Raw genomic sequence first — 12892 nt, forward strand, 5'->3', positions numbered from 1 at the left:
GAGGGCACCCAGGCCCAGGAGGCCCGGGGTGGGGGTGGGGGCGCAGGGCCGCAGGGCAGGGAGAGGAGACGGGCTGGGGAGGAGGGGCCGGGACTAACGGTCTGGTCTTGCCCATTCTATGAAGGGGGGAACCGGGGGAGTAGCTGAGGTCACTGGAACTGGGACACGAACCGGGCCGGGTCAGAGATTCCCCGGGGTGGTGCCCGCGGCCTGCACGCGGGGTGGCTCCTCCCCTGCAAGGCCCCTGCCGCCCCGGGGTGGGGGCCCGCTGCATAACCATCACCCGGTTTCCCAGACCAGGCAGGCCCAGCTTTTGGCCGCCGGTGGGTCCAGGCCCCGGAAGGCCGGGCTCGGGGGTGGAGGGGGGCGGCGGTTGGGCCGGGGCGGGGCTGGCGGAGGGGCCGGGCCGCCCCCTTTCTGCGAGGGCGGGCGGCCGGCGCCTTAAAACGCGGCGGGGCCGGCCGCCCAGCAGACCGTCGGCCCGGCCGGCACGGGGCGCCTCTCCAGTCCCCCGCCGCCGCGTTCCCCGCGCCCCGGGCATGTCCCTGCGGTCCCGGCGCCCGCCTGCCTGAGCCCGAGCCGCCGGCGCAGGTGGCCGCGTTCCCTCCGTCGGCGCCCGGAGCCGCGGCCTCGGTGCGCGCCCCTCCCCGGGCTGGTCTCCCGCGCTGCCGCCCGCCGCCGGCCGGTCCGCCATGCAGGCGCGGGCGCTGCTCCTGGCCGCGCTGGCCGCCCTGGCGCTGGCCCGGGAGCCCCCGGCCGCGTCGTGCCCCGTGCGCTGCGACGTGTCGCGGTGCCCGAGCCCCCGCTGCCCCGGCGGCTACGTGCCGGATCTCTGCAACTGCTGCCTGGTGTGCGCCGCCACCGAGGGCGAGCCGTGCGGCCGCCCCGTCGACTCGCCGTGCGGGGAGAGCTTGGAGTGTGTGCGCGGGCTGTGTCGCTGCCGCTGGGCGAACGCTGTGTGTGGCACCGACGGGCACACCTACGCCAACGTGTGCGCGCTGCAGGCGGCCAGCCGCCGCGCGCTGCAGCTCTCCGGGACGCCCGTGCGCCAGCTGCAGAAGGGCGCCTGCCCATCGGGTAAGCGCTCGGCCGGGGAGGGAGCGCCAGCATTGCTGGCGGGGGTGGGAGGGATGAAGAAGCGTCTCCTCGGAAACGGGGCTCAGAGCCAGGGCGGAGTGCTCCCCAGGGAACAAGTGGCGATTTCTTTTAGAGATCTCTAACCAGGCTTCTGGTCTTCAAGTAAAGTGCTGCCCCCAAGGTCGCAGAAGTAGCCCACCGGTGGTGAGACCAGGGGCTTTCTGACCACCCCAAGGGGCCTGGTCCGCCCAGCATTTCTCCAGCCTCATTAAAATGTACCCACCTTGTGTCTCGTTTCCCCTGGTGCCCATATCCCTGCCCTGCCTGGGTGTTGGATGCAAAGCACTTTCCTGGCCTTCAATGCCTGGATATTCAAACGACAGCAGTTGAGCCACATGTAGTGGGTTTTTGTTTTTGTTTTTTGTACCGCATTTAAAATGCCTCTCTGGAAGGTCGTTTAGGAATGGTGAGCCAGCGTGTGGGGTCTCTGGACTGTGTGTGGGGGCTCCGTGTGGACAGGCCGTGGGGTAAGAAATCTCTCAGTCCCATCAAAGCTTAGAGCATGTGTGCGTGCGTGTGTAAGTCATTCAGTTGTGTCTTTGTGACCCCATGGACTGTAGCCCGCCAGGCTCCTCTGTCCATGGGATTCTCCAGGCAAGAATTCTGGAGTGGGTTGCCATGCCCTTCTCCAGGGGGTCTTCCCCACCCTGGGATGGAAGCCACATCTCTCATCTCTTGCCTTGGCAGACCAGCTCTTTACCGTTGAGCCACTGGAGAAGCCTAACCTTAGAGTAGCCCCCCTAACCTGGGGTTGGCTCCAGGTGGCTTCTTGCCACACAGGCTGAGCCTGTGAATGAAAATGCTGGAAAACCCTGCTGTGCCTGTGTTCGTCTGGGGCATCTCTTGGGAAGGCAGGCTCCCACGTTGGTTCCCAGGCGCTCTGAGCACAGCACCCTGCGCTGAGTTCACAGCAACCGAAAGGAATCAGGCTCCGTGGTTGTCTTCAGCCCGCAGCTGGGGAGATGCTGACGCCCAGGACGGGCTCCTCCGTGGGGCACAGGGCCACCTGGGGGCCAGGGAGCCTGGGATGGCTGAAGGGCTAGCTCTCCTGGGAGGAGAAGGCAGTGTGAACCGCTGCATGGAGACCTCACCATGTGTGGTGAGTCAGGTCGGGGAGAACACACAGCCTGGAGCAGCTGGTGTGCAGGGGGATGTGTGTGTGCACGTGTGTGCGTGTGTGTGCATGCACATGCGTGTGTGCGTGCACTTGTGTGTGTGCACGCGTGTGCGTGTGGGTGTGCGTGTGTGTGTGTGTGTGTGTGTGTGTGCACATATGCGTGTGTGCATGTGTGTGACACCCAAGGCTGGACAGCTTGGCAGGGACAGGACCATGCATGTCCCATAAACGTTGTACCTTAGATTTCACCCTGTAGGCCGGGCTTCCCAAATCGGGTTTGGGATTCTGAAAACAAGTGTCCTGGGGCCCAAACATTCTAGAAAGTAAACTCCAGCCCTGCAGTGGGGAGTCACACTCAGCTTGAGTCTATCAGAGCTCCTGAGAAAGCCTGCAACAAGGTAAAAAAAAAAAATCAAAATGATAAAAACCCAGGGTTTCCCAAACAAAGAGCTCCTTCCTGGGAGAATGCACGGGACCTCCCCCTGGCACGCTGGGGTTCCAGGGAGCCTGGTTTGGGAAGCATTATGTGGGATTAGCCATGATTATATGGGACAGCCTTCGAAGGGTTTTAAGAGAAGTGAGGGTGATGTGGTCAGGCTTGTGCTTGGATTGTGCCTGGGAGACTGGGGACGTGGGGCCACTCAGTGTCACGGGGGTGAACGTTATCATTTACTGCGTACCCACTGCACCCTCTGCCTTGGGGCTCAGAGCCAGCGGGCCCATCTCAGGCCATGCTGGCGGGTCAGACAGGCAGAGGGCTCAGGGTGGGCTCCCCAGAGCCAACTCTCCCAAGTAGTGGACGCTCTTAGAGTCAGGCTCCAGGGCGCCAGGGGCTGGAGTGGGTTGGAGGTGGTCTAGGCATTTTGAAGCCTTTATTTTCTCTAGTAACTATTGAACGTTGTTTTCTTTTTTAATGTTCATTTACTTGGCTGCGCCGTGTCCTAGTTGAGGCCCAGGGGATCTTTAGTTGTGGTTGATGAACTCTTAGTTGTAGCAAATGGGACCTAGCTCCCCGACCAGGGGTTGAACCCCGGCCCCCCGCATTGGGAGCACAGAGTCTTAGCCCTGGACCACCAGGGGCGTCATGAAACCTTTCTTCTTGGCTGATGGAGGCCCGGCTTGCGAAGCCCCTGCTCTGTGTGTCCTGCTGGCCGTGGGCTGGTAACAAGGCCCCTGCGATGAGGCAGAGCCCGGCTGGGCCTGGAGAAACAGATGGTGGTGGAGACACGGGAGGCTGAGCAGAGAACGGTAGCGTGGTGGCCACAGGCAGATGCAGAGGGCTCGGGCTGAGTGGGAGGCCTGCAGCTGGGGCTGGCCCTGTCCTTCCTACGAACGCGGTGCTGCCCGCGAGGCCCCGGTCCTCAGTTTCTTCATCTGTCAAGTGGGGCGATTGCTCAGTTTCGGTGAATTGGTGCAGAGAGTAATGAGCTACAGCTCGCACACACGTGCCTCTAACGAGCGGTGCCCAGACGGTCGGTTACTTTGTGTGTTATGATAACACTTCTGACGCCTCCCACACCCTTTCCATCACCTGGCGAGGCCTGGGAGGCTCCCCACAGGCAGAGCTCCAGTGCTGAGCGGCGAGAGGTGACCCGGGCTCTCTGGACAGATGGATAGGGAGGACGCAGGGAGCTGGGAGTCGGGCAGAGGCAGAGGGACCGGCCGCACCGGGCAGGTGCGCAGACCGCAAGCCCTGTCAGAGCCCCCAGGGCCAGGGGGCACCCAGAGGGGCTGAGGCCATTGGAGGGTGGGGAGGGGCGGCCTCGGTGGGCGGGTGGCCTCGGTGGGCGGGGCCACATGGGCCCAGCCTCTGATGGGCACCTTGCACAGCATGGTCCGTGCGCGGCCCGCCCTTGCTCCCGGCGCCCAGGTGCAGGGACCTCAGACATCCTGCTTCCCGTGAGGCGGCACGGGCAGAGTCCAGCCCCTGTGGGACTGGAGCCGGTCCCGGGCTCCGACCGGCGATGTCTCACTTGGCGAATCTGTTCCTTACTCATGCACCCGAGATGTGCTCATGGAGTCAGGGAAGGGCCAAGTGATGGGGCTGAGGTCACTCGGCTGGGAAATGACAGAAGCAGGCCTGGCCCGGCTCCGGCTGGTGCTCTTCTTCAGGCAGGGCGGTGGACCTCCGAGGTCTGGGGTCAGGATCAGGCCTGGGTCTCCAGCGCCAATAGGCTCAACCTCTATAGAGCATCCCTGGCGGCGTTACCCGCTCCCCAACCCCGGGCCTTCCCAGAGCCTGGTCAGAAATCACCGGGTGATGTCCACATGTAGAGGCAGGTAAGGGGCTACTGTCTCCAGCATATTCCCCCTGGACGTGAGTCCTGCTGGCTCCACCGTCACTTGCCTTCGGATGCACCCAGGGTCCTGTCTCCAGCCCCCCTCCTTCCCTGAGCCGGAATCCTGTGTCTCAGCTGGCCCTTACCCTCAACCGACAGGACCACCCCAGGGGACTTTAGGTCAGAAGGCTGCGTCACGCTTTGACCCCATACTTCCCCGCATTCCTCACTCCCTGTCTGCAGGAGGGTCCTCAGCTTGACCTTGAGATGTTACCCCCAGGGTCCCTCCAGTCACGCTGGCCTCCGTGGACCTTCTCCACCTCCCTCATCCTCCCTTCGGTCACTTCTTCACACGGTGGCCAGGGTGACCGTGATAAGTCCGTGCTGCCCATCACGGGTGTTCCCCAACACCGACCCTGAGCCCCAGGCCCCTGTGCCGCCTGGCCCTGCCCACCCCTCCAGCACCGGCTCCTCCCCTGCTCCAGCCACACCGGTCTCCTTTCCACCTCAGGGTCTTTGCATGTGTGGTCTCCATCGCACCAAATTGTTCCCTCACCTTCGTGGGACCGAGTCCTCAACTTGCCTTGGCCTAGACGAGCTGCCCTCCCTGACTGCCTGGGTAGTCTTGCCTCAGCCTCATGGGCGCACCGTGGGGACTCCTCTGAACCACCTCTCATTTCTTCTCTGACTCAATGACTTATTTTCAACTTCACCAGGCTCTGAGCCTCACAGGACGGACGTCTGATCTGTTTGTTCTCTGCAGGCCTGGTCCAGCAGCTGAGCTCAGTTGGTGCCATTGGAATGAAAGGCCGGCCCACGTGGTGGGTGTCCCTCCTCGCATACCCCCTCGCATACCAGTGATGGTGGGCTCACTACCTACCCAGGGAGCTTTTCCCATGTCTGTGCGAGGTAGATGCTACGTGTTGGGGATGAGTATCCATCAAGGGGAGAGTAAAGGCCAGAGAGCTGCGTCTGCGTGAAGCAGAGGGGTCCCTTTTCGCAGCCTTTGCCCACAGCTGCAGACCAGGAGGCCTGCAAGTATTCAGTTAAGTCAGAATTTCAAGCCCCAGGGCAGTTCATTCATTTTCAGTCGCTTCGGCCGTCTTCGGACTCTGTCCCTGGGATTTTCCCAGCAAGAATCCTGGAGGGCAATTCACAACGTGGCATTTAATCATCGGCTTTTATTGTTCAGCCCCAGAGCAGGTGCCCGTGGAGACTCTGGGCTCTGTTTATTTAAGAGCTTTGTTGACTTTCAGGGTTTAATCCCCTTAGCAGCTTCCCGGGCCCCGCACTCAGGACTCACCCAGGCCCCCACCTCTCCCCTTAGCGGCTTCCCGGGCCCTGCACTCAGGATTCACCAGGGCCCCCACCTCTCCCCTCCCGCCGCCCGCACCAGGGGCTGAGTTGCAGCCTCTGGCAGCTCCTGAGGACCTGTGAGGAGCCAGGGGTCCGGCCAAGAGGAGCTTAGGGCCTGGACTGCTGTGCCACCGTCCTTTCCTGGCCAGGGCTTGGCCTGGATGGCACTCTCACCTCGCCGCCTCGCGCTCCCTACAGCTGGTCTGGAGGTGCGCTGGGATCCCACAGAACCCGGTCTGGTCCTGCCTTCCCCGGGCCTGTCCCCTTCCCATGCACCTCCACACGGGACCCCCACTTGCCTTTGGGGACCAAGCAGGACTCCCCATGCAGCCCACCGGCTCAGTACATCCTGGGCTCTGCTTCATGTCCCCCTCCACCTCCACCACCAGCCGAGTCCCTGTGAAATCCCTGATCATCTGTGCCATGAGGGACAGAGGACAAATGGGTGGGACTCGGGGGAGGGAGAACACATCTCTGGGTTGGGGAGAGGGAGCAGTCAGGGAGAGCTTCCTGGAGGAGGTGGCATCTAAACAGCCGTGGAGATGCCCGATGCAAACAGAGCCTGTGCAGGAGGATAGCAGGAAATGCTAAGCATAGGCGGGAGGAGCTGTGAGGGTGACCCATCTTCAGGAAATGAGAGACCCCTGAAGCTTATGGGTAACAGGTGTGCAGAGCGGGCTGCCAGGGCACAGCTCGTGGGAGTCTGGTGCCTGAGTGGGTCTTTGCTCGGCTGGCAGCCGAGGGGGACAGGCCCCAGAGGCTCTGGAACCTCATGACAAGGGGCAGGGGCAGGGCGGGCAGGCAGCCGGGCCTGTCCTGAAAGAGCAGGTTTGGAGAGCTCTGCTTAGGTTCTGGCGTGGGTTCTGGCGTGGAGGGTGTCCAGCGCGGGACGGGCTTCCGCGGCAGGAGCCTGGCTGGCGAGCGGCCCTGGCCCTGGGTTGGTGCTGTGTTGCTGTGTTTGCGTCACTGAGAGGGGGCGGCCGAGGTTTGGGGCAGGGCCGCAGGCTCATCGCCCCTCCAGGCTGTGGGGGCCCCCTCCATGACCTGCGGGGCCCGTGGAGCCCCACCCCCACCCCGTCCAAATCCAGGTCTGAGCTTGTCTTCAAGTCCACATCCCAAGGGGACCCGATGGAGACCACCCAGCCACTTGGGGGGTGAACTGCCCCGAGTCCGTCACGCCGCGAGCGTTGTACCAGGGGAGCCGGAACCCAGGTGTGCCGGGCTCAAACCACTGACGGCGTCCACCTGGCCCGACATGTGCCCCTCGGCTGCCAAAAGCCTGGGAGAAATGAGGCCAAGCACAGAGTCACATGGCCTCCTTGTAGGCCTGGGGTTCATACAAACCAGGTGTGGAGCGGTGGGCCACTGGCTGAGTCCCGCCGGAGGCACTGAAAGCCACCTCCTCCTGGGCTGCTCTGATGGAGAGAAGCCAGCAGGCTTTACCAGGGTCAAGGGTGAGACCTTGTGCTGCAGGCTGAACGCCCGTATGTCTGGGTTTGTCATGGCCTTTCTAAGAAAAGACCCCAGCAAGGTACAGTGTCCTGCCCGAGGTCAGCAGGTGGGAAGAGACAGCTCTGCCCTGAGACTGGTCCTTCTGACCGTCCCTGGACACCAGGCAGGCCTCCAGCACCTTGAGGAAGTGGCCTCCCAGCTTTGATAAAGGTGTTGAATAGTTGGAGAAAGAATGAAAGCACAGACTCCTTGCCCTAGAGTAGCACAGACATGGCCAGGACATGTGGGTGTGTGCCTCCCAAACAGAAGGCCAGGTCTGCTGCAGAGGGGAGCAGGGGGCCCCTGCGGTCGTGCCACGCACAACCTGCCCGACTATGCTTCAGCCCTCTAGCAAAGCCAGAACTGAGACCCAGTTCTGTTCGAGTTCCACCACTTCCCGAGGTGAGGCTCTGCAAGTCTAGGCTCTCCACACCTCAGCTTCCCCATCTGTGAAGGGGGGACAACAGACCCTCCTCCCTGGATCACTGACAGTCGATGAGATAATTTACCCCCATGGAAGGGTTAACAGGCGTTAGTGGGAACAAACCTAAGCGTTGTCAAGTGGACGCTTCTGACGTGAATGGAGTTTATGAGGGAGGCAGGGCCACTGAGGATGGGAAGGAGCCAGAAGGCAGCATTGGCAGAAAGGCTGCCATGTGCCAGGCCTTGCCCACGGGGGTTCCACTGGCCTCATTTAGCCCCCATGTCACAGCTGAGGACCCTGAGCCCAGAGCAGTCAACTGATGGGCCAGTAGGCAGGGAGGGCTTCCTGTAAGAGGAAGACCAGGGGGTTGACCCCACCTTAGCTTGCGGGCGGCCTGGAGTCCTGCCTGGCCTGTGGGGCCCCTTCATAAAGTACAGACAGGCTGGTGGCAGAGCCCTCTGCTCCGTGGCGTTGGCTGCAGCTGCGTGGGATTCACAGCTGGAGGAGCTGGGCTGGCCCCAAGCTGAAGACTGGCCATGCCGGGCTCTCCTGGGAGCAGGACAGCCCGTCACCCTGGACAGGGACGACCAACGAGGAGAAAGAGACATGTCAGGGGTCGGGGGACCCGGCTGCCAGCCTTGCTGGGTGCCCTGACCTCTCTGAGCCTTTTTCCTCGCCTGTACAATCATGACGATCCCTGCCCTGCAGAATGGCTGTGAAAATTCCCTGAAGCCTAAGTGCCCGAAGCCTGGGCTGGCGTGGCCCGTGGAGCGGAGGTCTGGCTGCAGCCCTCAGCCCTGTGTTCCAGGGATGGGAGCCTGGGGGTCGCAGACAGCAGGGGTCCCCCCTCCCCACCACCCCACCCCGGGAGCTGCAGCAGGATCTGAAGTCACCGTCTTTGGCTGCGGGGAGACAGTTCACTCCAGGACAGGCATGTTTTCAAGAAAAAGAAAAACACAGGCAGGGAGCCATCCTGGGAACTAATTAGATCCGGAAGGCGGCCCCTGGGGCTGCAAAGCGGCCCCTTGTGGGTGGTGGGTGGGGCTTGGGGGTGTGGGCGAGAGGCCGCAGAGGGGCCCCTGGGACCGTGCACCCACTCTCAGGGCCCCCGTTCCCCATGGCTCTCTGCTCACTGCCGTGGGTCAGGGGTGCCCAGGCCACGGGGACATTCTTGGAGGACAGGTCTGGGAGGGAGTCACATAGGGCCTTGGGCCCCAGATGAGAGAGAGCGCTTGGTCCCTGAGCCCACTAAGTCAGGCAGGGCGGGCTCCCCAGGGGCAGTGTGTTGGCCTGGGCCTAGGGGTCTGCAGGAGAAGGACTGACTACAAAGGTTGGGGGGGGCACTTCAGAGCGTGCGTGCTTGGGGAACCACAGCTGAGGCCACCGGGAGGCGGGCAGGGCACTAGCGAGGCTGAGGACTAAATGGGACACCTCGGTCCCCGAGCCCTGGGGAGAGGTTGCCATCTGGCCGCATTGTGGATGGATGGGCCCAGCCTGGGACCTTGTGGGCACCTGCTGATGATCCCTCCATCCTCAGTTCCTAGCTGACTGCTGGGTGATGACGGGGGTAGCAGGGGAGTCTTCTGATTGCAGGAGGCAATAGAAGAATGGGCAGTGACCTCCGAGTTAGAGGGAAAAAAACAGAGTCTCAGTCCTGGCTCTGCCCGCTGTGTGCTGGGCAGGTAAGGTGTACAGTTGGGCAGGTTGCGCACTGCACAGTTCCAAGGGCAGCCGCCACACAGTGATCTCTGTTAACAATGGTCCGAGGGTTGTGCAGTACCCAACCTGTGTGACGAGTGGCCCTGGGAGGGGTGTCTGGGCCAGTCTGTCTGCCTTCCTGGGCCGGGACTTCCCCACCCATTCCCCTGGCCATCGTGAGCATCCAGAGTCAGCACACACAGTAGATCCTCTTCCAGGGCCCGCCACTGTCAGCCCTCCCGGAAGCCCTGCCACACAGAGACGCAGGAGGTGGGCCCCGGGCACACTTGGCTCTTTTCCATCCCCGGGAGGTGCCACTGGACACCTGGCCTTGACTGCTTTGCTCTGTTGTCGAGTTCTTCCTGACCAGGACTTCCAAGGCCTGCGGACTCCAGCTCATTTTTGAAAACACACACACAATGCTAACAGCTGAATCTGGTCAAGACTGACTGTTGACTTCAGAACTTTGGCTCCAGGACAGGGTGAGGCCGGGGTGGGGGTTGTCAAAAACCCCCCAAATAAACAGAGTCCGCCTCCCAGCCGTGGGGCCCGAGGTTTTCATGTGGAACGCGGCGGTGGGAACCGCGTCTCTCGTTTCCCACTGATTCATGGGATGATTCATCCGTGTGTGGGGAGGCGGCCCAGGAAGCCCGCCCCGCCCCACCTCCCACCCCATCCCCACCACCCACCTCGCCCGCTTAAAGGGACAGAACCTGGTTGGGGGCGGTGCTGTGAACCAGCCGGCTGACTCAGGAGCTCTGCAGGGGGCCCAGGGTCAGGGAGGGCAGAGGTTCTGGGGGCACCAGGCCTATGTCCACCCTCAACAGTCTTTACCTCCAGCCTGTTCCTGGCACACGGCTCCCACGGCGAGACCTGCTTAGGAGGCTGAACAACCTTTGTGGTGGTATTTGCAAACCTGCTGTGTGCTGCTGGGTCAGTTGGGGTCTGGCAGAGCATCCCTGCCCTCCATCCTTCCCACCCTCCCCCTCTCAAGGGCCACCTCTGCTGGTGACAGCTGGGTGGTGGGGCATCCCAACAGGGCTGCTGTGTCCCAAAGGAGCTGGTGCACGGGTGGGAGGTGAGCCCTGCCACCTTCTCCCTGGGGTTCCTGCAGCCTCCAGGGCCCTGCTGCCTGCCCACGGGGGCGCTGGGAACAGTGCAGTCTCTCGCTCTCACACCCTCCAGCCCAGCTCACACGCACACACACTCGCACACGCGCACACACGCACACATACACGTGCGTGCAAACTCACATGTATGCACACACGTGAACACATGCATGCACACACACACGCGCATGCACACACAAACGCGCACACGCACACATGCGTGCGCGCGCACACACACACACACACACACACACACACCCCGCCCCGACCAGGCCTCCCTCCCTCCTGTCTCTGTTTTATCTGTGTCTAACTTGCCTGGGGGAGAACCTTCAGAAAATCCGCAAACCAAAACAAAGTCCCCATCGCTCTGCCTCTGCCCTGGATGCCACCATGAGATCTTGTGATGTGTTTTCCTGCCAGCCTGTAACCTGTGAGTGTTTTACAGGGGGTTTTGTTTTCAAATCGTTACATGAAATTGAGTGTGGCCGATTTTAACTCATCTCTAGAAAGGCTGCATTGGAAAGAAGAGCATCTGGGGGGACAGTCCACATGCCGTCCGGATCTGTGGGCGGCCGGGTCAGTGCCTCAGCGGCTTGGGCAGCTCGGGGCTTTCTCTGCCAGCCAGCTGGACCTGGGCAGGGTCAGCCGGTGGGGAGCAGACGTGCCTAAAGCTCTGGAGTTCCTGAGATGGGGGATGGAGTCAGAGTCCCAGAGGTCGGGGATGAAGTCTCTGAGGTCAGGGATGGAGTCCCTGAGGTCGGGGATGGAGTCAGAGTCCCTGAGGTCGGGGACAGGATCCCTGAGGTGAGAGACAGGGTCCCTGAGGCCGGGGACGGGGTCGCATGGTGGCACAGCCTCTTCTGCCCGATGCTTTCACCCCTTACCTGCCTTGTTCACACTGGGCCAAGTTTGCAGTCGGCCAGACCCACCGGTAGCTGCCCTCATGCTTTGTCTTTGCATCTCTGCTCCCCGCCACCGAGTGCGCCCTTCCAGGCACTGGACTCCGCAGCGCGCCCTGGGCCTGCCTCGGTCCCATTGCTGGTCGCACGGTGCTGGACTGGCCGGTCACTGGCCTGTTCCCTGCATGGGCCGTGCGCCCAGAAGATGCTCGGCACCCCTGTGAGAGCGAGCGTGGTGGACTGGGCCTTATGCCGGGAGCCCCAAGGAGGATCTGGGAGAAAGCTGCCAGGGGGCTGCCTGGAGGAGGCAGGGCTTGAGCTGTGCCTGGGACAGGCCGGAGCATCGAGGTGGGGAGGGCTCAGGAGAGGTGCGGGTGGAAGGAGGCACAGACAGTGGGTGATGGAGCAGGGGGCAGGCGGCCCCACCGGGGGGGCGATACCTGGCATTGCCCGCTCCAGTGCAGAGCAGAGGTGGGCATGAGCCTAGGCTAAAGAATATCCATGCCTAGTGCCAAGCCCTCCCCTGCCTGGGTCGTCCGGGAACCTTGGGGACATGGGGATTGCCTGGTAGGGGAGAACCTTGTGAGACCACAGAACCTGAAGTGGCCCCTCTGCCTTGAAGGCAGACATGAATGCAGGTTCCCAGCGCCCTTGGACGGGGCCACAGAGCTAGGCTCAGCCCCCACGGGCCAGCTGGCCAGTAGCTTCTCCTCCAGAATTTTGGGGACCATTAGCAATCCACACGGAAATAAGTGTGCTGGGCACCTGCGTGTGCTGGGGGCTGCAGAGCCCTGGCCTGGGTGGGCCCCAGGTCCGTGACCACGACCTCTGAACCTGAGACACCACCCCTCCACCGGGCTTTGCCTCTGCAGGGGGCAGGCCCCTGGCGCCCGCAGTTTGATCATCAAGGAGCCGAGAGTGGGGCACATTCCTAGCTAGGCTCCGGCCACCCTGGACAGGCAGCCTTTGATTCAGGCTGACCGTGGGAGGCTGGGCCCTGAATGGTCAGTGACCACGGGCTGATTGAGAGGCAGACATCACAGGATCAGTGGGGTGGGCCCTCCTCGCCTCCCCTGACCACAGAGCCCAAGACAAGCTCTCTTCTGGGCCCCGAGTTCCAGTCAGGCTTTAAACACAGTCAGGGCCTTGAGTTGGGGGTCTGGCGGGGACGGGGTCCCTAAGGACAGGGAGACCTGTGGCCCCATCCAGAGCCTGGATCTCCTCCAACGGAGTTTCCATTTTTCCACCTTTGGGACGGAACCAATGACCGCTGCCCTGGCCGCCCCCTGGACAGCAGGGGAGATGAGTCCGGCTGTGGGTGGGGACCTCACTTGTCCACAGAGGCTTCCGAGGCCCCAGCCGTGGGCCTGCACTCCTTCCCG

General features: G+C 62.6%; 1 protein-coding gene across 1 annotated transcript in view; it reads left to right on the forward strand.

Annotated features, from left to right (window-relative positions):
• The first annotated feature begins 467 nt into the window (after nt 1-467).
• Nucleotides 468-12892, forward strand: part of HTRA3 (HtrA serine peptidase 3) — a 29026-nt gene continuing 16601 nt past the window's right edge. The window contains exon 1 of the mRNA XM_061420944.1: nt 468-1077. Coding sequence (XP_061276928.1) covers nt 693-1077 — 385 coding nt within the window. The 5' untranslated portion in view covers nt 468-692. The remainder of the gene's footprint in view (nt 1078-12892) is intronic.

Source organism: Bos javanicus, chromosome 6, assembly GCF_032452875.1.
Source record: "Bos javanicus breed banteng chromosome 6, ARS-OSU_banteng_1.0, whole genome shotgun sequence".
Taxonomy (NCBI): Eukaryota; Metazoa; Chordata; class Mammalia; order Artiodactyla; family Bovidae; genus Bos; species Bos javanicus.